This window comes from Mycetomoellerius zeteki, unplaced genomic scaffold (assembly GCF_001594055.1).
Source record: "Mycetomoellerius zeteki isolate Tzet28-1 unplaced genomic scaffold, Tzet1.0 scaffold149, whole genome shotgun sequence".
Lineage (NCBI taxonomy): Eukaryota > Metazoa > Arthropoda > Insecta > Hymenoptera > Formicidae > Mycetomoellerius > Mycetomoellerius zeteki.
This window is the reverse complement of record NW_017256436.1, coordinates 607,276-633,323: the sequence shown is the minus strand read 5'-3', so window position 1 is coordinate 633,323 and position 26,048 is coordinate 607,276. Positions and strand designations below refer to the sequence as shown.

Here is a 26,048-nt window from a genome sequence, read left to right as displayed (position 1 = left end):
CCGCCGCTTCGGCGCCCGGGGCTGGCATCTTCGACCTGGGCATCGCGCCCTCGCCCGCGCCCCCGCCGCTCTCCCTCACCGCCGCCAAGGAGCTCTGGATCTTCTGGTACGGCGAGGAACCCGATCTCTCCGGTCTGGTATCACCGGAGCTCATCGCTTGCGGTGAGTATATCTCTACCGCGTGTCCGGAAACGCACACGTCGCGCTGAACCAAGTCGAACTTGGAGGTTATAGGCCAACGAGCTGAGGAACATAAAGGAGAATTGATTTTCGAAACTCGTTACGTGAATTTTACAACAAAATGTTCGATTATTATAGAATTCCTTTCTTTTTAGAAGACACAGTCGACACCAACACCATTCTATTCTTCTTGGCATTTGTAACAAAAATAGAACAACATTTGTGTTGACTACGTTTTCTAGAAAGAAAGCGGCCTACCTCACAACTAGAAGTTATATCTTTCTGAAAGCGGCTAGAGACCTTTTAACAAGAATCTGGACATGAGAAAGTCTCTTTTGATTGATTCGCCATGTTTCAACAATTCCTGAGACAGAGAGAAATAAATAAGAAAGAAGTAAAGTGAGAAAAGAAAGAAATATTAAATATATGTCCTTTTTTTTGTAGTTTTTTGTTAAACTACTATTCTGCATATAAAACTGCAGCTCGTATCCAGATTCTTGTTGGTAGGTCTAAAAGTGGCAAATAGTGTAATAATCGAGAATCAAAAATGTCTCAAATCATGTTTACATGAAGATGATTCGTATCATTTGCTCGATACATGACAAACTGATAATCTTGATCCGTAACATTTATATAGGCGTGATGTACGGTATATTGCGTACGCCGGACTGGAAGTAGCAATTACGTGATGTTTATATACCGTTGTGTGGTGTTTTACCTAACGCCAACAAGGAGACCGTGACTAAGCTAACTTTTATTACGTACTTTCCAAGAGGAAGTTTCGACACGTAAGAGACACGAAGGGACCACGTTGCGTTAACGGATTTGCAGAAGCGCTTAACGGGCAAAAATCTTGTACTATACACAAGATATATAGACTGTGCGTATATAACCTTCTGTCGATATAGCCGACGAGAGGCAACGTTAAAGTCACGAGGAGGGGAAAAAGGAATACGATTAAAAGTGAAACTCTCTTTAGTCTCTAGATCGTTGCGATAAGCAGCGACGTGTATAAACGCGTTAGCCCGTGAATCGCACATCAAATTATCACTCAACTGTGTATCTCCTTTCGGGCCATCGAAACGATTCTGCCTGTTTTTTTAAGCGGCGTTTACAATGAGATTTTAAGGCCGTAAAATTAAGCCTTAAGTCGTAAGAAATTGATCAATCACATCGAATGTGAGGAAAATAAGCGACCAGTATCATGAATTTCTATGATTTCTCTACGATCATTTTTCATGTTCCGTTCTAGAGCTTTATCGCGAGTAAAAGCGATAGTTTGATGTCGTTCTGATAAAAACTCGGACAACCAAGCCGAACCAGTCTTGTTTGAGGATACCTACGTGGTCTAAAGCCAGAGACACGCGACGAAGCTTTTAAAGCAGTAGCGAACCGGCTAGTTATAATTCTCGAGATTAGATTAGGTCAAGGAATATGCTCAACCGTGACCGGTCGATTTAACAAATTGAAGCTTTCGTTTTCTCTCGCTGTAGATATATGTATATCGAGTTATATTACTCGAAGCATAAAATCATACGAATCCTTTTTTTTTTGTATTTTGCATCGAGATAAATTTTGTTTTTTTTTATACGTCAGTATTCACGTTCAGTAAACAATCAGTAAAATATTCTCTCCAAGACTGAAGCTTCGAGCAACGAATAAATTAATCAAATCGCAGTTGAATGTTCTCGAGGATGGTAGATTATGTCGCAAGATACGTTCAGTTATCAAATTTGATTCACTCAATCCTTAATCCTTCCCTAGCAACATGGGACATTTCATCTCTATGGAATCTTAATTCCGTGGTAATAGAAATCTTTGAGAAACAAGGCAAATTTTTTTATTGTTCCAGATTACAAAAAAATTCTGATATACTTATTGAAGCTTTAACAAGTTTTTATCATCATAGAAGTCGAATTATATTTTACTTATTTTTTATAGATTTAAATCTACCAGAATTCACAATCACACAAAATATCGATGGTACCCAGGATCCCATGTTGCCAGGTTCATATTTTCTTTCTTTCTTTTAACGCTTAGATTTCACTGCTCAAGCTCCAACGACTACGATGACTATCCCGCCTTTAAGAAGTGTGCAGTAACGTCGTTGTCGTGCAACGGACCAGCGTTCGAGCCGTGCTGGACCGAGGCCCGGCCGGCGGCGTTTCTCGACCGGCGGGGTCGCTGAACCATGCACTTGTCTGCAACTCGTTGCAGCGCGCAACGTATAGATCTGCTGTGTTGTGCATCGTACCGCGCCGCGCTGCTCTGCCGGAGAGTGCACCAATTGCGAAACTGCTGCCGACCGACCGCACGGTGAACCGTTAAGACTGAAAACGACCAACATGGCCTACCGCTACGACGGTGACAATCGCGACAGTTTAGCGACTAAAAAAAAGAACATTGATCGTTCGGAGAATTGAGATAAGACGCGCCCCATCGCTATTATCGGATATCGATCTCCTTTCTTTTCTTTGCTAGGAGAGAATATTTTTGTATTATCAGTTTAAAAGCATGGAATGGATAAATGTACCACTGTCTCTTTTTGTTTCATCCCGTCAGATAATTAATATTGAGGTAGACAGTAACAGCTATAGCAACAGTCATGCCGAGTGCGCTCTACTTTTTAAGAATAATATATTTCACCGTCAGTTTTACGTGCGATTATCGCGATGGAAGTTTCTCGATAACGTTCGGATTTTGGGACACGCAGGCTGCAGTGAGACCACCGCGGCTAGTGGTCCATGAGAGATGCAACTCCCTCAGGCTCCGGTCATATCGATCGACAGAACACGTGTTCTCCCACCCAGTGATTCTCAACGTTACTGCAACTGCGTGTTATTATAAAAGCTGTATTTAATTACATGAGATTCATTGATTTCTTTCTCTCGTTAAATAATCATGTCTCAGTGTTTAATTATTTTTGTATACAGTTGTAGTTGGAGGGAAACGTGCGTTTGCTTGAGATACACCTTTCAACGATCGTGAGTTGAAATCACAGAACGAAACGTGCATAATATCGCGCTTGCGCGCGTTCCAAAGCGAGCTAGCAGATCCTACGCACCTCTTCGCACTTCGAAGCGCACTCGTTCGCGTGAGAACAAAATCAGGGGAAAGCTGGTTCGAGTACGCGCGCGCGCGCGACTTGGGATTCTAGAACTTTTCTGTTTTCTCGGCCAACTTCTCCTCTACCTTCCACGAAACGCTCACCGTCGCTTGACGTGACGTCGCTATGATTTTACACGCGAATCGCATTACTTTCACGATTAAATTCCGCCGGATTGGGCGCTCCGCAAATAAGAGCGTACTTCACCTGCTTCATCGTACAGCGCGATTATTAAAATATGTACGATAACGAGCGAAAATTACACTGGACTATTTGTTGCTAGAGCCGAAAGAAGACATATCGCTTCTTCTCGCTTAATTGGAGCAGCAGTAGCAACGCGTAACCATTATTTCCGCGTATTTTTAGAAATCGATCGTCCATACGTAGCGCACATTAGAGTATTCTAGTTCCTCCATGTCGTTCATTGTACAAGAAGGAATGTTATAACTAGACCGATGCGCCAACGGCTTCGTTCACGATTTTATTATTTACTGTCATTTACAGAAAGCGAGCAGGGTTCTTGGGAAAGCGGATTGTCGTACGAATGCCGGTCACTTCTTTTCAAGGCTCTGCATAACTTGATTGAACGGTGTTTGCTATCCCGTGACTTCGTTCGCTTAGGAAAGTGGTTTGTGCAACCTTACAATGGCTACGAGAAACACCGTTGCAGCAGGTAAACGCTTGTTTAATAACAATGTCTATTATTGAGTTCTGCAATTTCACAAAATATTTTTCAAAAGTAATGATATTTTATTTTATTTTATTTTGAGAATAAATTATTTTAAGAACATTCAGTATCATTGTATGTCTTATCATGTAAAAATTGGACACACATTTAAAATGTACAATAGCGTATTCAGAACGTATATATCATATCTAAATATTTCATAAAATAAGTACACAAATGTTCATTGTGAAATGAATACTCGGAGTGATCTCAGAACTATATAACCTAACCGATAATTTGATATTTGTAAATGTTTAATGTGGATTTAAGTGACACACAAATACGTGAATAGGATGCATACGTCTCAAATGTGTCTAATTTAATGTGATAAAGAGTACAATGCACCGAGTGTACAAAGTACACAGTATAAGGTACTTTTGTGATGCAAAATACAGTGTAAATTCGATCGATAAATCTTTAAATCTTTTAATTGTATTTGCAGCAGCCATCTGTCGTTCTCGTTTGCATTTTTCGTTCACGGAGAAAGTACTGTGTGCGCAAGTGTGGACGTCAGGCAGCATCCTGCGGTGCGACATCTCACAAAGACATGTCTACAACGTACTCAGACCTCCCAATCCGGTGTTAAGGGTAAGTATCGCCTACTACACAAGAGAGAAAGATCTATAAGTACAGTTGATACATGATGAAATATTGATTCATTATTAATATCAATGTATTTCTTGATTTGTTGCATAGTGATCCTAGCCCCTTATGGACTAGCAGGCACATTAACGGGTCAGGTGAGCCGTATGGACAGTCAACTTCTCGAAGAATGGAAACATTTCTATCCAATCAGTACCGGCAGTAATCCGGAGACCGGGCTTCCACCCCTCGTGGAGGTCCTCGTCGGTGGCGTGCGCATGCGTTATCCTTCTTGTTACGTCTTGGTTACGGATATGGATGATACGCCACCCGAAACTCCTCTCTCGCCTCCAAGCAGCCCCGTTACTTGTGAGCGACCCCTCTTAACGCAACAGGAACTGAGCGCAGCTACCGAATTACCGGAGCGCGTGTGGGCAGAATGTACTTTGAGTTCACCAGTGTCTGCTTCCAAGACAGAATCTTCCACGGAACCTGGAACCTGGACGTTCGTGGAACCGACGCAAAAGTCTTCCTGTACCTGTTCATGTTCGAAGTAAGAACAGCGGAAGTTTAGGCTTCTTTATTATTTCGATTTTATTGCATTGTGCAAGACACTGTCTTTAGATTCCTGTTTCTTAGATTTCAAGTATAAAAAATTAATTGTTTACTATATGTAACTTTTGTCAAATTGTTTTAATTAGTTCAATAGCAGACTAAAATCAATTACTATATATATGACCTTTTTCATAATTGAATACAATAGTAAACATTTAATTTTGCTATATATTGCGTCAGTTGAATAATGTTAGTAATATTTGCCATCATATTGGTTTCTGCCATTATTGCATGTAATAGCACAAAATATAGAATCGTAGAATATCCAAATTATTATAGATAAGTAGTAGTATGTGATGGCTGTTGTAATGTGTGCATGGAAATTTAGTCTTTGAAAAGACAGTTCAAAAGCAATTCTTAATGACAAACTTGTTAATGTATTTATAAAATTATATTTTAAGCAAGAGTTAAATTACTTATTTATAATTTTTGTTCAAAAACGCATAAATTGTACTATAACGAAAAGATTGTAATATTATTATACATTGCATTTGAGCTTCTATAAAAAAAAGTATAAGTACGTTTAGGACCGAGTATTAATGAGATATAAAATCCAATGAAAAGCTAAAGAGACCTGAAGTATGTTATGTTTGAATAGAAAAATTGACTAATTTTTTTACGTTTATATAAATCAATGAAGACTAGCTTAAAATAACATACCGTAAATGCAATCTTAGCTAATTCTTCCTTGACATTTAAATATGTGATTGCTGAACTCTCATATTTGAAGAATCACGAGGTTGCCAAAAAATACTTGGATATGCAAACGTTATTTTTGTGGCCATTAATTTAAAAAAAAAAAGCGAAGTTCAAAACAATCATAATGTATCATTTCATATCAATAATTTCAATGAGATGTTCAAAACTTGATTAAGACAATGTAATATTTATTAATAAAAATGATTATTAAAATATAAGAAGAAATATTAATAGTAGGATTACTGTGAAATAATTCAAATAGATAACTCAAATTCTTAAAAGAATTGTTAATTCGCAAGCAAAACATTTAGTTTTTTGTTTGAATCATTTTCTTAAAATACATGATTAGACATTTATCAGAATAATAAAATAGAAATCGTCACAAGTATGCCGTATTTTAAGCTAGTCTTTGTGCAATTTCACGAAGTTGATATGAGTTGTTGCTTCAGGATTCTGTAAGGTAAAATGATAGAAAGATGCGTTCGCAAGGAAACGAGATGTTAAATGCATCGGTTGCAGGTATACGACCCCCGGGGGTTGGAAGAGCCTGGCCTCCTCTCAGATTCAGAGGGAGAGGGTAGATAAAGGTGGACGGAGGGTCGTACCGTTTCACCGACGGTCTACCACTCAGTGGGACGCTTGTCCCTCTGTCCCTGCTAATGCCCCCAGGTGGGTAATTTCTAGGCCCCCAAATACAAAGGGAGAAAAAGATCATCTTCATCATTTCTCTTAATCAATCACCGCAATAACGCCAGTTTTATGTATGATCATAATGATCCCCCATAACTCTTCACACGCAGATTCATCGCTTTTGCAGCTCCATCATGTAATACATTCAAATAACTTGACGCACAATATAACGTATTAATCAGATTTTATTTTAACTGTACAAAGGTGCGAGGCATGTGTCTTTTTAAATGCGATCGAGTCGTGGGTGAAGAAAGACGAACGGCAGACTAATATTTTTACACTTGAGACGTGTAAAACTGTGCAAATATCATCTAATGGTATAACTATTAGAATTTTTCAGTGGGTAAATGGGACTTCCTAATGTCAATGTTACGTGAATCCTATGGTATAAGGTTATCAATTTTTTACATGTACTAATACAATGTAGTGAGTACAGACATGTATTTAATGTCAACGAGTAACAAGTTTATACCAACGATATGTTCCCTTAGCGAAATTATTTCTATACTTATACTATATATCACTTATAAAAAACAAAAAACAAAATAGTTTATGAATTTTCACATATGATCTGTCGACCTAAAAATATTTTCATACGCATGAGATTCGGTAGCAGACGGGATCTGAGCTTTACACATGATTGGTAGTACACTTCAGCATATTATTATATCTTTTTCTTTAGTTATTTAATTTGCTTGTGTTATATGTAATATAGAAAATGGTATATGCTTTGCATGTGGATATTGTTCGATATTTCCAGCATTTATTTTACCTTATGAGTTGTCGTTTTTACATCCATCTACATATAACAGGCTTCTGTTCATATTCATATACATTTTATGTTTCGACAAGCGCGACATACGCTTTTTCTTGAACGATTCATCATCTTAGTTGCACAAAGTTATTACTTCAATAACATTATTAATATGTTGAAAAAAATTAACGAAAATGCATTGCTGTTCTAATGTAAAGCTAAATTATTTTTAAATATACCACGATATATCGAAATAATCACGATGTAGGGAATACTATAATCTAAAAATTATAGTCTAACATTTTAATAATCCAGTTCTGAAAAATACTGTTTGCCATTTTGGATTGGTCTTCCCTGTATCAGAATTGACTATTCAATGCTTTTTCACGTTCTTGGATACGGATATTAAACTCATTTTCTCTTTACGACTCTAACAAACATTGTTGAACATATGCGTAATCAATCTGTTTAAAAATTGAGTAGGTCAGTACTGAGTAGAACGGAAGCACCTAGTACACCACCAGGCGGTCCACCTTCCTACTCGCGCGGACCACCAACGGGAGGAGATTGTTTACCGGTGCCGTCGGTTGGCTCACCAGGTTCTCCGGCACCATCGCCTCTCCTGACTCCACACTCCGAGCCGGCATCGGTCCCGCCCGCGGAGCCTACGATGCCGACTCTCAGCCCGCAACCTCCACCAAGTCACACAAACACTGCCCTACCCCTAACCCCGTCGCAAGGGCCCAAGTCTATTTCTTCCGCGTGCAACAACCAGGTGCACAGTCCGTCGGTTCCTGGACCGGTACTGAAACGACCAATCTTGGTATCCCGAGAATACGAAGGTGCTCTCTTGGAAGACGAGCAACCGCTATCTTGGCTCTATGATTATTCGCTCCAGGAAGCTTGGCTGAATCATCCTGTGAAGCGTTTTAAATCCATGAACATCAGCGCCCCGCCGACCAACCGGAGCAACGTTCTGTACCCACCAATGAACTCTCAAACAGTCCAATCTCAAGCTCCTAAGCTGGAAATTAAACAAGAACCTGTCGCAGTTGTAAGTGATATTTATCATTGACAAAAAAACAATTAAGATAAATTGAATCACCTAGCATATTTCTAAATATATATTTGCTACAAAAATACTCAGATTTTATCAAATTATATAGTAGAAAGACTACTTTCTCTTAGATGCCTTTTAAAACCTTAGTGGAATTTTATATAATTTATAAAATTTAGAAATTACTGGAAGTTTGTAAAATTACTACGGTTTGTCTCATATTTTCAGGGTAAAAAAATAAAATACGATTAGCATATACACAAAAAATTTTTTATTCAAGAACTTCAATGAAAAACATTTCAGTATTTAATTGAAAATTATTTATTAACTTTATTTGCGATAAGATCATAAAAATATTCTTACCTATTTTCAGTTCTAAGGTAAATGTCTAGTTGCTTCTTCATTCGCATTATTAAACGCATTAACGATAAAGTATGTCTTGTGATATCAGGGCGAATGTATCGGAAGAAGAACAGATCCATACGAATTCGATGCGACAGGCGAGGAAAATGGCACAAATGTCGATGGTCTCAGACGACAAAGGGACGATCCATCTAAACCAGGATCTCTTTTCACCAGCGAGGGTCTTCAGCCTTCCTATAAAGATTTAGATCAAATATTCGACAACTCCGATCCTGATACTTCCAGCGATGAAACGGTAAGTTCGAATTTATTTTAAAATAACTGATATAATTCTGTACATGGCACAAGAACACAAGAGAAGTTAGAGACACCATCCTCGAAGATCGAATAGATAGGATATCTTTATGTTCACAGAATCTGAATCAACTACAAATGCAAACGCCACCAGGCTCGAATAAATCTGGATTGCACGAAGAGACGAGGGTGGACGGTGCAAACAAGAATAACAATCGAGGAGTTACAGTTTTACGACCAGAAGAACTATCCAAGATGTTTCCAACTCCTCCTTCTTTAGAGCATAATCCTGTTGCCTCGCCTTGCCAACTAAGTGACCCTCTCATGGACCAGACTGAGCTGCTGATGCCTTCACGACCGCTCAGACACCTGCCCGACATCTATCCTAATATGGGTTCTCCACAAGAAGAGCCAATTGACGATTGGTCATACGTGTTCAAGCCGGCGGCCATCAGCAAGATGGTCGGTTCTTCCAAGTACGCACCTCTCACGAATCTGCCTAGCCAATCTCTGCCATCCATTACACTGCCATCGCACTGCGTGTACAGACCTTCCTGGCAGTGCAATCCTGCTTCCACCAATCAGGCGGACAAACCTCTTCCACCAACCAGACCCGGATCAGTGCAACAGCAACAACAGCAGCAGCAACAACAGCAGCAACAGCAGCAGCAGCAACAACAACAACAACAGCAGCCTTGTCCACAAAGTCCGGCGCCACCTTACCGTTCAAACACTCTGCCTGGTAGGCCACCACCACCTCCATATGACCAACCCAGCCCAGCCACATCCACTACTTCTTCATATCTCAATAAAAATCTCAATAGCATCGAGGCGGATACGCCGGGACCCGCTCGCGCACCCGAATCAAATTCCCTCGTAGTGAATATTCTTCTGGGTGACACTGCACTCAATATCTTCCGCGATCATAACTTCGACAGTTGCAGTCTGTGTGTGTGCAATGCTGGGCCCAAGGTTGTAGGCAATATCAAAGGCGCTGATGCGGGCGTTTATCTTAGCAATTCGTGGGTGGGTTCTGCGCTCTTCCAAGACGACGATCAAATCAGATGTAGTTGTGGCTTCAGCGCCGTAGTGAATCGACGACTCGCACATCGAGCGGGTCTGTTCTACGAAGATGAGATGGAGATCACGGGCGTCGCCGAAGATCCGGCGGAGAAGAAGAAGGGCTCGCTTACCGCGGTCGCGTGTCCCGGAGCGAAAGCGGCTCCCGAAGGCCTCGACACGATACCACCAAATGTTCTCGAGTTATTACGCGAGCAATGCCTGATCGTTCAAAGTTCTGCCAGCAGTTTGTACAGAGCGGCCAGGATATGCGCTACCGTGAAAAGCTATCCGACGTTGACGCCGACGGTGAATACTCTGGAATTCAACGATGGCAATGAGGTATGCGTCGCCGCGCTCGATCAAGGCAAGCTCGATGGTGCGCATAACGAGAGGGCGGCGCGTGTAAACGGCGTGCATCGGTGGGTATTCCTTAGGGCACGAGGTCCCCAATGTAGTGGCGACATCGTGCGAATGATGAGATCGCTACAGCCGCTGCTTCAGGACGCAGTACAGAAGAAATGTACGACGCGCATGTGGGAAGCGCCGTATACTGTCACCGGACCGCTCACGTGGCGACAATTCCATCGTTTGGCCGGTCGCGGCACTGACGATCGTTGTGAACCACAACCAATACCCGCTCTAGTCGTCGGATATGATCGTGATTGGTTATCATTGTCACCGTACGCAGTCTGTTTCTGGGAAAAACTGTCTTTAGAACCGTTTGCCGGACCTAGAGACGTCGCCTACGTGGTCGTCGCACCTGACAGCGATTGTATTGTCAGTAGAGTGAAATCATTCTTCCGAGAACTTTCCTGCACGTATGAGGTAAATGCAAGAATTATTTTGTCTCACAATTTTAATATTTTCAAATTTTATACATTTCTCTTTTCTCATCACAATAACAAGTCTCGATTATATTTAATATGATGTGAAAAAAACCATCACAATAGAAGTTTCATCGATGTCTTTGTCTTTTTATCACGATTCTTCAAAGAACAATAGTATTGCTATTAATATTAATAAATAAATTTTATTATTAAATTTATTAAGCAAAAAAAGAAAAATTTTTGGATCCTTGAATCTTTATTGCAAAATATATAATTATATATATACACATTTTATATAGGTAGTTGGAATTTTTTTCTTTATTTTTCTAAAATGTGTTCGAAAACTACATTTTAAAATTGATTTTTTTCTGTATTGTTATTATATCTCCTTTCACGATTCGCTCAATTAATTTCGCCTGCAATAGGAAATATTAAAATTTGAGATTTCGATTTTTAACTCGTCGTAGATTTGCCGGTTAGGAAGACACACGCCAATCTCGAAACAACTACGCGATGGAATTCTGCGCGTCGGGAAGTCGACCGTACAGAAACTGGCGAAGCAACCGATGGATGATTGGTTCAAGTTTTTGGGGGAGAATCATATAGGCGAACTGTTGAGATTGTATGCCCAAGTGTGTAATCATCGATTGGCTCCGTATTTGACTCAGGTCATACAAGATCGTAGTTTGTTGGATCCTGGTGAGTCTCAAGCGGCCAACAAACAGCAGCAACAGCAATCGACAACAATTCCCGTTCCTGATACAATGCCAGCTACACCCGATGTATTATCGACCAAGCCTGAGTCTGTCGGTACGTCTTAGTGCATTTTGATGATACGGTTTTAGCGATCGTCCCTGGGGTCTAGCGAGATTCGTTGCCTTTTACAGAAGGGGAAAATCTGAGGAGCGAAACTCCCTCCTCGAGTACAGCAACGAATCAGACGACTACTAATACAACCGGTAATACGACACCGACATCGCAATCTACAAGCAACACGACGCCGATTACTACGACCACAGGTCCGGACGAGGAGGAAATCGAACCTCCAGCCATCGTTGTTTACTTTGTTGAACCTTTTTCGTTAGGCGGTACTGAGGATCCTGATCGACGTCGGCTTGCCATTCTAGCTCTACTTAGAGCTTACTCTTCTGCGATCAATAGCATGCCTGAAAATATGAGATCAAATGTTCATGTTCAGGTAATAAATTCTAGGACAGGATTTTGATAATGAGGAATTAATAATTTTAAAACTCAGTTGATCAGTATTTTAAATTGTGTTTTTATAGCATTCTAACAATTTGCTTTTAGATAATATCCTTGGAAAGCATAATGGAATTGGGTAGAGCTCGAGAAAGGCGAAAGATTCAAGATGAGATGAGAGCCTTGGCGTTAAATGTCTTCTTGCAAGGGCGTCGATTATTAAATCATAATTCTACAGTGAAAAGCCTTACCGGTTTCGGTACTGCCGCCGCTGCAGACATCTTCCTCAAAAGTAAAGATGTAAGGCTCCATGTTCCATTGCTATAAATTAATGCTTACCATGTGATTGAGGATTGCCAAGTTCCGTTTGTGCGCTGCGATATTGTGCTGTGAAATTAAAATCCGTGCTATATATAAATCATTTTTACTCATTTAGTAATATTCTCTGCATCAGGAACGAAATAGGGCACCTTACCGTCTCTACGCACCGGCCTTCGTATTAGCACCGCTGCGGGCAAAGAGCGAAGCTCCCGAATCATTTGGCATGCCAAGACCCGAAGAATGTGCAGTGCTCTATCTGAGTTACTGTTTGAGTGAGGATCAGTCTTGGCTGTTGGCGGCCGCAACGGACGATAGGGGCGAAATTTTCGAAACCGCTACCATTAACATCGACATACCTAACAGGAAAAGAAGAAAGCGCGCTTCGGCTAGGCGTATTGGCCTTCAAAAGCTTATGGATTTTATACTGGGTGTAATGTCCCAAGGTGTAAGTAAAAATTTTACATAAATTAAAATCAACATTAATAGAACAAACTAACAATATCTAATAAAGAACATAAAAGCCAACGCAAAGTTTTTTCACAAAAACAATATTTGTAATAATTTTTCTCATCTGAAAAAAAACAAACATTTTGGCCTTTATATCAGATCATCCTCAGTATACCGTTAACAGTTTCAAATTACTAATTATATCTATTACAAAGCTTCAAAAATTGAAATATATGTCGGTTGCAAATAAGACGTATATCGTTAACATGTTAACAAGGAATTAACTGTAGAACAATAGTATGGAATGGTTGATTATGTTAAAAAGTGTGGTGGGGCAAGCATTAAAGGAGGGGAGTTAGAATCAGAAACTTAAGAGGGGAACAAATGGCTAAGGACAGGAAGATAATTAATCAGGTAATCGATCAGTATCACTTTGTGTTTATTCAGACCATGGTGTTGTTTTTTTATGTGTATTCCGATAGCATCCTCTTATTAAAAGACGACTCAAAATATGCAAAATTGATATTCTTTCCCATTAATTTTTTTAATGATGACAGAATACTTGGTATTATAAATGGCATGAAAAATCACAATTCAAATTCTCATTGATAATTTTTATTCTTGTTAAAAACATTTGTTCTTTGTCATTAAATATTATTCATTTTATAAGTATTTCTTTTTTTTATATCGTTAAATTATTTTTGTTGCAGGTACAACCATGGAGACTGGTCGTTGGTCGAGTAGGACGCATTGGACATGGCGAATTGAAAGGATGGAGTTGGTTACTTTCTAGAAAAGCGCTTTTGAAAGCTTCAAAGCATCTAAAAGAGATATGTGGACAGTGTAGTCTCTTATATCCCTCGGCGGCACCTTGCGTACTCAGTGCGTGTTTAGTCTCACTCGAGCCAGATTCCACTCTGAGATTAATGGCCGATCAATTCACTCCCGACGAAAGATTCAGTCAGGCATCTGTAATCTACCACTCAGGTAATAAAGTTTAATTATATATACATAAGCTTAATTATATTATTTATCGAATTAGGCAAATCCTGTTGTTGTTTTAATATTTTAGTCGTCGCAGACTGCATTTCAAGAGCAACACAACGTACCCGAGTTGGGAGACGACGAATTATTTTCTGCTCTAAACGATGATATGCCGGAAGGTATGGAGGGAATGGGTGACTTCAACGACATTTTCAATGTTTGGCCTGAGCCGGGCGCAGGCGGTGGGCAAAGTCCAAGTGGAAGTCCGCACCGTCCTGAAGGTTCACCGCATGGAGGAGATGGCGGTGGATCAGGCTTGGGCAATCACGATGGACCTGGCAGTCCGTTTCCGTGCAGCAATACGCCAAGAGTAAATTTTGTTTTTAAATTAAGTCTGTGACTATATTGTATCCATGTAAAATTATATGCAAATTTATGTTATTCGCAGATAGCGACGACTGAGCAAGCAGAAGAAGTTGGCACGCTTCTACAACAACCGCTCGCTCTTGGTTACCTAGTATCAACTGCGCCAACGGGACGAATGCCACCATGGTTTTGGGCAGCTTGTCCACATCTCGAAAACGTTTGTCCGGTATTCCTGAAGAACGCGTTACACCTGCACAGTCCCGCAATACAACAGAACAGCGACGATTTACTCCAGCAACAAAACGCACCTACTGCTCATCCATTGGACTCGCAGTATACCACTGACGTGCTCAGGTTTGTATGATGTTCATAATTTTTGCTTTCTAGACATTTGTTGCGCGAAATTCGTTATCGTGCAATTTGCGTGATTGACAGGTACGTGTTGGAAGGGTACAACGCACTGTCGTGGCTTGCGCTGGATGCAAACACCAAGGATCGACTGTCCTGCTTACCAGTGCACGTACAGGCGCTCATGCATCTCTACCATGCGACGGCAGCTCTCGTCTGACCCACACCCTCTCCCGTTGTAGTGCAGTATATGCACCTCTCTCACGCACTCCTTATTGTACCGTCACTTGGGGCTTTACGAGAGCAACTGATTTCCTATGCCCTTTACCTATACTACATTAGTTAGGTACTTAGAGAGAAAGAGATTGTCTAGGTACAGAGTACGATCCTTCTCGACCATATGTAAAGAGAACCGAGCTTTTTTTACTCGGACTCTAATTAATACACAAGTTAGCGCAATGAAAATGCAAAGGCTGAAAATGCAGAACTCGATGAGAACGAACAGCGACTCTCTTTACCATTTTTCTATTATAACAGGCGAAATAGATTGTACTTTGTGTTTATGATCGTATCTCGTATTTCGTAAGGAAAAAATGAACTGCGCATCCAATACGACCATTGCCAGCGAAAGCAAATGTGAGACTTTGCGAATGGTAGAAGCGAAGATGCGAGTGATGAAAGATACTGTGAGAAAGGAAGAAAGATAGGGCAGGAAAGAATGAGGATGAAAGAGAAGTATAACGAGAGAAAAGTGCGAAAGAAACAGAGAAAGTGCGTGAACGAACGAGCGAGTGAAAGAGAGAAAAGGTGAAAAAGAGAGTGCATAATAAGAAAATGATTTTTGATTGCCTCTCTATCGATAGATAGTTGAATTACAAATCAGAATCTCTAGAAAAATTACGTAACCAAAAGTTTTTAATTGTAAATTAAATTTTGTACAAAGCTTTTATTATTAATGACGACGAAGTAATATAAATGATATTACGTTGTTTTTTAATTTTATATAGATGATATAAAAAAAAGAGAGGTGGACTTCTTTTTTATAAGCGATGCCTCGTATAAGCCCCTGGTGTGAGATAAGTATGACGATTATAATATTATATTATGCTCGCGCGGCACTGGGTCGCTGTTATCATGTTTCCTGGACCCGTTAGCGCAATTTTTCGATGCTGTTTGACAAATTTTATTCGGATTAGGTGACCTCTATATATTATACATACATTATAATGTAAAATATTGTTTTTAAATAATTTATGAAGTGAGACATCGCCGAGATTAGATAATTGCGAATGAAAGAGGGAAATAACCGCAAGAGTGAAAGAGAAAGAGAGAGAAAAGAACAAGCGAGAGAATGAGAGAACGAGCCAGTTATGCAGAGATTGTTTTTCTCCAATTTAACTTCGAATGCAAAAAAAAGAAGACACGAAGAGAGAAATTGTGGGGCGCGTCTGAGTGGAGCCACGGTGGCCAATTGCGTCAGTCGCATAGTACAAATATGACTTGTACATAGAACCCCTAACTCCCTAATTAATTGGTTAATTTACTCACACCCACACTCACTCTGTATCTATAGTATTTATTACTGGGTAGTACGTCATTATTGGGATTATTATTATTATTAAAATTATTATTACCATTATTATATTAATATTACGAAATACAGTTTTATGTGTATATATATAATTACATATGTGATTTTTCTCTCGTATTTGCAGCGCCCGAAAAATTGCAAGCACAGTAGAAAAAATTTTTCACTTCTATGAACATGCAAAAAAAACAAATGAATAATTGATTGAATGTTTTTCATTTACAAAGTGATTGCTCTTATCATTTCGAGTTTTGTATACTAATATCTTTCTATTAGTCGATGGTGCTGTATATGTTTACATTTCCAATTAGGTAGAAGATTAGATAAGTTTTTTTTTTAAAGGAAAATAAAACGTAATACTTTTAAGTATCTTTAAAGAGAAAGGAAAACTATTCTTCAACGACACGCACACGCGCACACACACACGCACACACACACGCGCACGCGCGCGCGCACACACACACACACACATATTAAAATACGACATCTGTTCTAAGGATCATACGTTTTATTCAGTTTAAACTCTTAAGAAATTATTATCACATCTTATCTTATAAAATTTAACTGTCGTGATTTCGTTCTAAAAAAAAAAAAAGATTCTGAATCTCTCTAACGCATATCTATTGTGCTTGCATTGTCTCCCTATCTTTTCTAGTCTAAACTATAACTATATCCATTATGGCCAGTGTTTTTTAACACAGATACGTATAAAGACTTCATGTGTTTAAGAAGTACAATATATCACACTTTTCATCCGCTGAGAATATATTACACTTATATATCGTTGGCTCGAATGGACTAGTATCATGTATAAAATAAGAATTACAGAACCTTACGGTTTATTTACGACAGTGTACGGACTAGTATTCGATCAACGTCGACGGTCGATCCGGAGAGGATCTTTCCAGGCTATGACTGATACCATATGGCCTCAAATGGTAAATCAGATATTCCAGAACATACATCATGTTCGGTGACACGTAATGGAATGAAACAGCACTGTCTGAACAGCAGTTCAATCCGTCCTTGGTATCATAATAGATATACTTCCAATACCAGAAATTTTTATCTACATGATTTGGAATCAAGTGGTGTTCCGGCACAAACGGAAAGAATCTACCGCGCCCGTGAGGATCTCTGGTATCCATCGCGCGTACACCTATTTTTTCGAGACATTTTCCCATCTCTACGTCCTCGGCGCCGCCGTTATCCGGCCGACACTTTGTCTTATCAGGTAAGCCTTCTTCCACAAACTTGCGTAAACCTTCTTTACTAAGTACATATCCCGCGCCACCGCTCATATAACCTTGCTTCACGAAAGGTTTAAATCTGCATCCAAAGTACAATGATGAATTTGGATTGTACGACGACAGCATATATCGTAAATTTTCTACCACCACATATCTGAAAACGCATAAACACAAAAAAATTATTTTTTCAATTACATACATATGTGTACAACGTATTTAGTAGCAACTCCTTTGATTATGGGATAGTATTGTTCATTTAAAATAAGCTAAACTATCACGTTTTGTTCAATTTTTCTATTTTTTTTCTAATTTATTCAATATTACATGTACTTATATTTTTTGTTGTTCAATACCAAAAGATATCAACAGCAATTTGTGTTACTTGTTTATGTATATTGTATATTATGCCGTAAAAATAAAATCGTGAAAAGACTGATACATGCATATCGTAATCATGCTGTAAAGATAAAGTTTATCACAAATATAGAATACACTTACGTATCGTCGTCAGCTTTCATGAACCAATCTACTTTATCTTTGTACTTCTCGTAAGCGTATTTAAACGCTTCTTTGGTTTTAGCCCATAGATTATCTCTACCTTCCTTTACTGGCAACACTACAGTGGGTAAGCTGGCATCTAAAAATAAATGTACGATTACATTGTACAAAAATTCTACCTGCGTATCGCAACCTTTATCTGACGTTTAAAATACCTGCCGCAGAACTCATGAAAAGAAGTACATTGCAGCGTTTTCCCCATGTCGCTTTTACGTGACGAGCCTTGCTCTGATGGTTCTTTGGACCTGTCATAATCCAGCAAAGAACACGCACTTTTCTCGCCATATCCTGAGCTATTCTATCTTCTCCTTTGTGAAAATCTTCATCATCACCATGAAATTTCACTTCTGTTTCAGGGCCAACCTATCATAGAAAATTCAGTGATGAAACTTAAAAATCATTTCACAGTCATACCTATAGGATGTTCCGAAATTTACGAATCAAAATAGCAAGAAAGTTCTCGAAAAATTAAGTTACTTGTAAATTTTTTAAGTAGTTTTTGAAGGATTTAAATATGGTCAATTACGTTTAGATGGCCATTAATATGGATCATTATCTAAACGTAGTCTATAGTTAGCCATGTTAAAACTCTTATCTTAAAAAGTGTACTACTTAAAATAAAAAATTTATTAAATTTGTTAAATTAAAATACAAATAACTTTTTTATTTAATTTTTCGAGAAATTTTGCTGTGATATTTTGATTCACGAATTTCGGAACATCAATTGTATTAAAAAAATTGTATTTAAAAAAACGTTTTTTTACACATATTTTAATCAAAAAGAGAGAGAAGGTTTATCATTTTCCTCATAGGTACAGCTATAAGCAAAATTAACATGCATTTATACCGGCTTATAAGCTTCTATGTTTTGTATCAAATACTTAACATATGGTATTTTTAATGGTAGATCAAGCTGGCATATTTTAAAATTTTATATTTCAAATTTATTTGAAATATAAAAAAAATACATTGCTTACCTCTGATTCGAGTTCTGAATAATGATGAGGATCTCTAGAAAGGCCAGAACCACCTGGTATCCAACTAAACATGTGCGGTACATCTCTCGTGGATGTAATGAGCAAACATGCTGATAAAAAGCCGAAAATCGTTCCAGCAACGAGTGTCAATATAAATCGCCGTCCACTTCGACCACCTGTGTAAACAACTAATTACTGCATATTTTATAACTGTTATAATTTCACATTTACAAACTATGGATTAATACAAATCAGACAGCATAAATTTATTTATACAAAATTAAATGGACATTTACCATCGAAACTAGGTAGCCGCTGCTGTACCATGATATATAATATAAATTATGACTCAACTCAATAACGCTATAAATGCTTGAATATAAATTGCAGTCTCCTTCGCATTCATGTTTGCTCGTATAAATGCATGATATGATACTTTATTACTGCCTTCTAAAGTATAAAAACATATATTATTGTTTTATGATTAATATAATAACAGAGAGAGCACTGTGTTAGGCCGGCCACACATGTTCAAATAAATTTGCTCAAGTATACTTGACAAATTTACTTGAACGTGTGTAGCCCGACCTTAAATAGGAAACGCACTAAATGTTGAACTTAGATATTAAAGCAATGCAATATCTATTGTATATTATCTTGATAAGGTATCAAGAAAGTTGTAAATTCTAAAAATTTATTGACCTTACTGATATCAGACGGTTTATAATTATCAATTATAAAAACAAGCAGATAAAAAAAAATTCTTTTATATCAATGTATTATTTTTCTATTTTAGCTCTCCTTCATGTCGCAGATGACTATTTCACAACATTAAAATTGATATCAACTCCAACATCATGTAATATTTATGTTAATAAAATTAATTCATTATTATTCAATAATTTCATATACATACCTGATCAACAAGATGTCTTGATAATACAATAAATTCTTCAAGGCCATTCTAAGCTCATATATTGAACTCGTCACTTACACAATATGTAGATAATTTTTGCTGAGCACATCTTTTCATGCTCCTCGTATTTTTAGTCAGCTAAGAATAAGTAGTAAGAGTTGTATATATAAGCGTATATATAATGCAGTATTTTTTATTCAGAGGACTGGATCTGAAAGAAAAAAAAAATACTTGAAAGACAGCAACCAGAGACAGGTGTTTTGATAAGTCTGGGGACGAGAATACCAGGAAATAACGTTATATTCACAGCACACTTTTTGAGTTATTCGGAAGAGTTCTTAGATAACAAAATAATGGTTGTCGTGATGCTAGATATAATAGCACTTTTGTTTTATTGACAATTGATAACAACAGTGTGTACTGTGTAATATTAGATGTTATCTCCAAGATCGCAAAGCGATTTTTTACAAAAGCACCAAGGTGTCAGAGCACAGGTGCGAATACAGAAAATAGGAAATATATGTAATAATGCTCGGTCTACTATTATGCAAGCTCGGTCTATTATCATGTTAATTACAGGCACATATATAACAGATGCGAAAAGCAGCAGAGCAGCGCGTTCGAAACGTTCGACCGTCGCGACGGCCAGAGTGACATTGCATTCCTTTAAAAAATACTGTCTGCGAATCGGCGAAAACAAAATAGAAAATGAAATGCGCGATAACACGAGGTCGGAATGCGGTATTTTTCGATAGTCATCAGTTTTCGTATAGCCGTCTCTCTTAAGCCAAGTTACACCGAAGTTACTCGTTCGTTAGCTCGTGTTTACTAAATTTATTTGCACAGTTGCGCAAATATTCGCACGATCGTGACAAACATTTACGGCCCAATATCACTGTCATTATGCACCTCGCACGCGTAACGAGGAGTTTTCATTCACAAACCGTGCGGAGTATCGCCCACGATGGCCCAGTCGTCGATGATGCACCGGGGAACGTTTGTCGCGGCTCGTCGTCGCGCGAGTCGTGCGATTCATCAAAGAGAAAAACTCGTCAACACTCTTTGCGGTCACTCGCGGATTTAACATACGGATCCGATCCCGGATCCTCCTCCTCGAGCTTCCGAGAAGCGCGCGCGTTATAGGACGATGTTTACACAGCACGTCGGGACGCCGTCGGTTCCGTGATCAATTTACAAGATTAAAAGAACCGACGTGTCCGCGACTTACGTTCCTCCTTCCCCCCCCAGGATTCACAGGCGAGCGTCTTCGAGCAACGGCATCATCCCGCGAGCGTTATCGCGAGCGACGCGTTAACGGATACAAAGGAATCCGCGAACATTCGGGTGGCGATAACAATCGACGATGCGCGCGTCTCGCCCTCCTCCTCGCAACGAGTGTTGTGTATATATTACGCGCGCGCGCACGCGCAAGTTACATGCCGTGTGGTACGTACGCACTGATTGGAAAGTATTCTATCCGTGCATAGCGTGCACCGAGGCCGTCTCCGTTCGACTCGTGACGCGACTAGACGCGACGACGTATACGGTCATCATGCCCGTGGTGATATTCCCGTATCGCGAGGAAACGCCGAGAGTGCGGGGGAAACAAAACCACCGGCGCGATACGACATAAGACTCAACCTCACCATCCGACACACGTGTGCGTGCATGTGTGTGCTTGTATCGCGCAGCGCCAGTTGCCTCTACCGTAATCTCTTCATATCTCTTCATATCATTATCGCGCGGAGATTATCCTAAAATTACTCGTTTTGTCAGCATTTATTTTTTCCACGCGCGCGGACGAGAGACGAAGTTATTATTTGTCGATTCTCGCATATTTATCAGCGGTCTCTACTTTGTTATTTTGTGGCTGCGGTTAGTAATTACGATTGATGATTGTCGTTCACGTGTATATACAAGATCCGCCAAAATTAGCGACGCAAAGACACGAGTTGTCGTGTTCTGTCATTAATAAAAACGCGAATGACAGTCCTTAATATTCGCTGAAGTTTGATAAAGAAATCAAACAACAACGAAAACTGAAATTGGGATAAATTTATACTCAATAAAGCATTCTGTGGATATAATAAATTTTATGCATTTTAGTATGAAGAATAAGAAAATGATAATAAAAATCGTTTAATAAAGATTCGTGTGAATGTAAAATAATACTTAAATATTATTCCAGGGTTAATTGTGCCGTATATTTCAATATTTACATGGAATATTTATACGTTTATGTTTAAATTTGAATTTACACAAATTTTTTTTTTTACAGAATACGATGTGTAAAATATGTAAACTATAAATTAATTGGATAATGATACAATACAGAAAGAAGTAATAAGGTTTTAGAATCATTAATATAGCTGATTTTAATATTGATAATAAAAAAGTATATAAGCGAGATAGAAATATTACTTTAGTCCAGTTCAGTGCAACGACAAAAAACAGACTTTTCTTAAATATGATATCCACATAGATTAATTCTTTATTGCACAGATAACATGTAAAACATGGTTTACATTATTAGTACACGTAGATGTAGATTAAATTATATTTTATGAGCGAACGCACAACTCTGAAATATTCCATGAAAACGTATAAACTAAAAATATACAGTATAATTCTGATGGGGGTCAATTATGTCTTGAAACGAGGTGAAAATCACAAAATCGAATTTACTAAAATACTTATAATTTCATTGGTCAGGACGTAGTAAATTCGCTCATTTTTATAACTTTTATCTGAAATTTCAAGATACATAATTGACCTTTGATGGTTACAGAACCTGCCTTACCGACTGAGTAAAATAATGTATCTACCATCGGTACTAATCAAACAAAGGTATAAAATAGTTTCCTACAAGTAATTAATATATAAATATAATTAATAATTAAAACAGAATTACGAATTTTATTTAAAATCAAAATTCGATTAACATATTCGATATTTCGCTTAATTTCTTTACAGAAAAAGTTTATATACCTACCAATTATCGCTGAAAGCAGATCAAAAGCTGAAAAATGTATAAATATGTGAGTTCCAATTTTTGAAGAACAGTCGTATTTTTTTAATTTAAAAAAATTATATTTTTTCGAACTGTTTTCATTTTTCAACTGAAGCACTTTTCGAGTCGCGACGCGCGACGTTTTGAACCCTTCGAGAATTGATATGGCTGCACTGTGTGCGGAAGATTGACAGTGACAGATGAATCGTATGTTACGATCCACGGTGATAACACTAATAGCAGTGACAACGCGGACAGTCGTTTCGTAATGTCCGCAAATTACTATTTCGCTATCGTTGGCCACGCCGACAATCCGCTGTTCGAGATAGAGTTCAACAATGCGGGAAAAGACGCAAAGGTTCGTTTTGAGGTTAAACTCCGACTTTGCATTGACTCTCTCTCTCGTTGACTCTACCATCCTATTTTTTTTCTTTTAGAAGGAGGATCACTCGCATTTGAATCAATTCATCGCCCACGCGGCGCTTGATCTTGTGGACGAGCACACGTGGAAAACGACGAACATGCATCTGAAAGTTGTGGATAAATTTAACCAGTGGTTTGTCAGCGCGTTTGTGACGGCGACCCATATCCGATTCGTCATGGTGCACGATAGTAAGAATGAAGACGGGATCAAGAACTTTTTTAATGAAATGTACGAGACCTACATAAAGGTAATAGTTAATTTCATGACAATATCATTGATTTAGGCCGATATTCATAGTCGGTTCTTATTTCAAGGCCGTCTTAAGTAATGTCTTAAGGTGCCAATGCGGCCCTCTGATTGGTTCGTGACACCTCAAGACAGAACTTAAGACGATCTTGAATATAAGAACTGACTATGAATACCACCCTTAGAGTGCTTTGCAGCTAGAGATACAGATGACGTTGTAACACAGTGAATCCTTGGGTGTTTTCCATCAAGGACACAGTTCTTCGAGATACTTGATCAAAATGAGTCCTTGTGTGCATGCGTGCGTGTATGCGTGCGTGTGTGTGTGTGTGTGTGTGTGTTTGTGTATGTGTGTATCTCGAAGAGGTGGATATCCGATCGTGCCACCTCCACGCGGTACACCTTAGATAACGCGCCGGCGATACTTAAACTTTGAAGGTTCGTAGCTCAGGAAGATCTCAAACAAAAAGGGTTTGTAACCAGTGTTTTGGAAATGTTTTAACATCAGCTTTAAAAATATGTAATAGAAAATAAGAGTTTCCATTTAAGATTTCAAAGTTGACCTTCACGGTGTTCTTCAAGATCACATGAAAGTCATTTCAATATAACCATATAATAGAATAGAATTTTATTTACATTTCAGCATATACAGCCAAGAAGAGGACTTGGTTTACAAAAAAACTTAACTCATTCACACTTTCATTCCATATTCATTCCTCACCCGTGTGTTATCATACATGTATTTTCTTAGTATTTTTATTTCTTATCACTTTATCCTCTATTATCTTATAATTTTATCTATGTATCACATCTCTATACAGCCTTGTCGCAATCTTTCAATATAACCATATAATAGACCACTTGATATACTAAAACTTTTATATTGAACATTTTCTTCCATAATCATTATTTTCCAAGATATTTGACCGTTACGGAACTTTCTCCCATCACTGTATATATATATATATGTTAATAACTTTACTTCAGAAATGTTGTGTTTCTATGTTTCAGTATTCAATGAATCCATTTTATAAGCTAAATACTCCTATCAAATCTGTGGGATTTGAGAAAAAGGCACAGCTATACGGTAGAAAATATTTATCTTCGTGAACGTAATGATAATGTAAAAATAAGGATATCTTAACTTGTTTTTCTTCAACTTTATTCAAGATTTATATGCTATAAAATATGCTATTGATAGGCATTAGAAATAAATTGTTTTCGAGTATTAAATGATATCATTTAAAAAAAGTTGTAACTTTATATTTTGATTTGTACAATATATATATGTATATAAGTTAATTGCACTTAAGCTGTTTATGTAAAAATTTGTTTATTATATAAAAGACAAAATTTATCTTATATGTATATATAGTCTTTTATTATATATATATATATATATAATGCGTGAATCTCATCCTGCATTTTCTATTCCATTTCTAGATCTTGTATCTAAAAAAGAATATGTATTTATATATATTTGTAAGAGTCAAAACAGTTGTTAATAAAATGTAATATATATGTGTAATGTCATTTTACCTCTTGTACTTTCTGTATTTCTTGAGTCAACAAATTATCTAAAATTTCCTGGAACCGTTGCCTCAGCTTGACGTTTTCGATATTAGCTATTTCGATTTCTTGTTGCTGCCTTCTTTGCCGCAATTCCGCCAATTCCGCGTGAAGAGTAGCAAGACGCGAATCTGGATGTTTTTAGATTGAAATAAGTTAAGAATTTATATCAATCTTATAAGTAGAAACAATGCTTATTTAAAATTACCTTTAGAAACGGATACCAATGTGGGTGATTCTGGAATAATATATTCCGAGTGAAATCGTTCTAATTTTGGAGCTTTTAATGGATTAGTCTCACCCTGTGGCTTTTCGGCTTCCGTATCGCCGTTGGTGTCATTGTGGAACATGTCTTTACTGAATTCTGTAACTAATCCACTGCTCGTTGTCGCGTTGTTACTTGACCTCTCAGAATATGCGGCTTGCATCGAATTGGAATCCGAAACTCTACTGTCCGCCGAAAGGCGGCTATTCTCATCTAGCTCCATCACATTTATGTTTGCTTCTTCATCGTCATCTTCGCTGTCGCTAACTGCCTCGCCGAATATATCGTGTTCAGCTGAAATATATAAGTCATAAAGTATCTAATTCCCTTTTTACAAATTAGAAATAAATATGTTAATTTGTTTAGCTAACTGATATATTGAAGCATATCATTTAAAAAAATTATCGACTTCATATTTCTATTTTGTACAATGTATATATATAAAATTAATTGCACTCGAATTCCTATATAAGCATTGTTTACTATATAAAAGATAAAAATTTGTCTTATATGATATATTATTTTATATATATATATACAGGGTGTTTCCAAATTAAATGGCAAAACTTCGGGAGCGTGTAGAGGAGTAAAAAACTAAGAAAAAAAGTCCTATAGACATATGC

At 38.0% G+C, this 26,048-nt stretch overlaps 4 protein-coding genes across 9 annotated transcripts in view; 2 read left to right on the top strand and 2 right to left on the bottom strand.

Moving 5' to 3' along the window:
* skd (mediator complex subunit skuld) overlaps positions 1-15,366 on the top strand; it is a 33,685-nt gene extending 18,319 nt beyond the window's left edge. The window contains 16 exon segments of the mRNA XM_018444325.1: positions 2-162; positions 3,791-3,959; positions 4,456-4,601; positions 4,710-5,148; positions 6,429-6,578; positions 7,837-8,407; positions 8,862-9,068; positions 9,188-10,954; positions 11,424-11,766; positions 11,844-12,154; positions 12,265-12,456; positions 12,611-12,922; positions 13,635-13,895; positions 13,967-14,278; positions 14,357-14,628; positions 14,710-15,366. Coding sequence (XP_018299827.1) covers positions 2-162; positions 3,791-3,959; positions 4,456-4,601; positions 4,710-5,148; positions 6,429-6,578; positions 7,837-8,407; positions 8,862-9,068; positions 9,188-10,954; positions 11,424-11,766; positions 11,844-12,154; positions 12,265-12,456; positions 12,611-12,922; positions 13,635-13,895; positions 13,967-14,278; positions 14,357-14,628; positions 14,710-14,842 — 5,746 coding nt within the window. The 3' untranslated portion in view covers positions 14,843-15,366.
* A 1,337-nt stretch (positions 15,367-16,703) lies between these two features.
* C1GalTA (Glycoprotein-N-acetylgalactosamine 3-beta-galactosyltransferase 1) lies at positions 16,704-21,725 on the bottom strand. 5 transcript variants are annotated; one of them, XM_018444397.1, is made up of 7 exons: positions 21,366-21,725; positions 19,912-20,122; positions 19,292-19,445; positions 18,996-19,183; positions 18,174-18,381; positions 17,959-18,097; positions 16,704-17,614 (listed from the first exon to the last, which is right to left on the bottom strand). In XM_018444397.1, exons 3-7 carry the CDS (start codon positions 19,320-19,322, stop codon positions 17,071-17,073), a joined length of 1,110 nt encoding a protein of 369 aa, XP_018299899.1. In that variant the 5' UTR covers positions 19,323-19,445; positions 19,912-20,122; positions 21,366-21,725; the 3' UTR covers positions 16,704-17,070. The 5 variants fall into 5 exon arrangements, with proteins under 5 accessions (XP_018299899.1, XP_018299897.1, XP_018299901.1 ...); XM_018444395.1 differs by lacking the exon at positions 21,366-21,725 and adding an exon at positions 20,856-21,355; XM_018444399.1 differs by lacking the exon at positions 21,366-21,725 and adding an exon at positions 20,856-21,353 and having other exon boundaries at positions 18,996-19,171.
* A 1,357-nt stretch (positions 21,726-23,082) lies between these two features.
* On the top strand, positions 23,083-24,720 carry Trs20 (trafficking protein particle complex subunit 2). Its single transcript, XM_018444180.1, has 3 exons — positions 23,083-23,279; positions 23,359-23,592; positions 24,603-24,720. Exons 1-3 carry the CDS (start codon positions 23,190-23,192, stop codon positions 24,699-24,701), a joined length of 423 nt encoding a protein of 140 aa, XP_018299682.1. The 5' UTR covers positions 23,083-23,189; the 3' UTR covers positions 24,702-24,720.
* A 237-nt stretch (positions 24,721-24,957) lies between these two features.
* The window catches only part of Taf7 (TATA-box binding protein associated factor 7), a 3,360-nt gene continuing 2,269 nt past the window's right edge, over positions 24,958-26,048 (bottom strand). Inside the window, exons 5-8 of one of the 2 annotated variants that reach the window (XM_018444153.1) lie at positions 25,462-25,719; positions 25,369-25,398; positions 25,131-25,291; positions 24,958-25,043 (exon numbers count right to left, since the gene is read on the bottom strand). In XM_018444153.1, the coding sequence (XP_018299655.1) occupies positions 25,020-25,043; positions 25,131-25,291; positions 25,369-25,398; positions 25,462-25,719 (473 nt within the window). In that variant the 3' untranslated portion in view covers positions 24,958-25,019. Of the gene's footprint in view, positions 25,044-25,130; positions 25,292-25,368; positions 25,720-26,048 lie in introns of both variants that reach the window. The other variant, XM_018444152.1, reaches the window with a different exon arrangement.

Coding starts and splice junctions, on each gene's coding strand:
- C1GalTA (XM_018444397.1), bottom strand. CDS start 19,322: ATGGTACAGCAGCGGCTACCTAGTTTCGATG. Junction 18,382..18,995: donor ATTCAGAACTCGAATCAGAG/GTAAGCAATGTA, acceptor TTTCTATGATAG/GTTGGCCCTGAAACAGAAGT. Junction 18,098..18,173: donor TTTCATGAGTTCTGCGGCAG/GTATTTTAAACG, acceptor ATTTATTTTTAG/ATGCCAGCTTACCCACTGTA.
- Trs20 (XM_018444180.1), top strand. CDS start 23,190: ATGTCCGCAAATTACTATTTCGCTATCGTTGGCCACGCCGACAATCCG. Junction 23,280..23,358: donor ATGCGGGAAAAGACGCAAAG/GTTCGTTTTGAG, acceptor TTTTTCTTTTAG/AAGGAGGATCACTCGCATTT. Junction 23,593..24,602: donor TGTACGAGACCTACATAAAG/GTAATAGTTAAT, acceptor TCTATGTTTCAG/TATTCAATGAATCCATTTTA.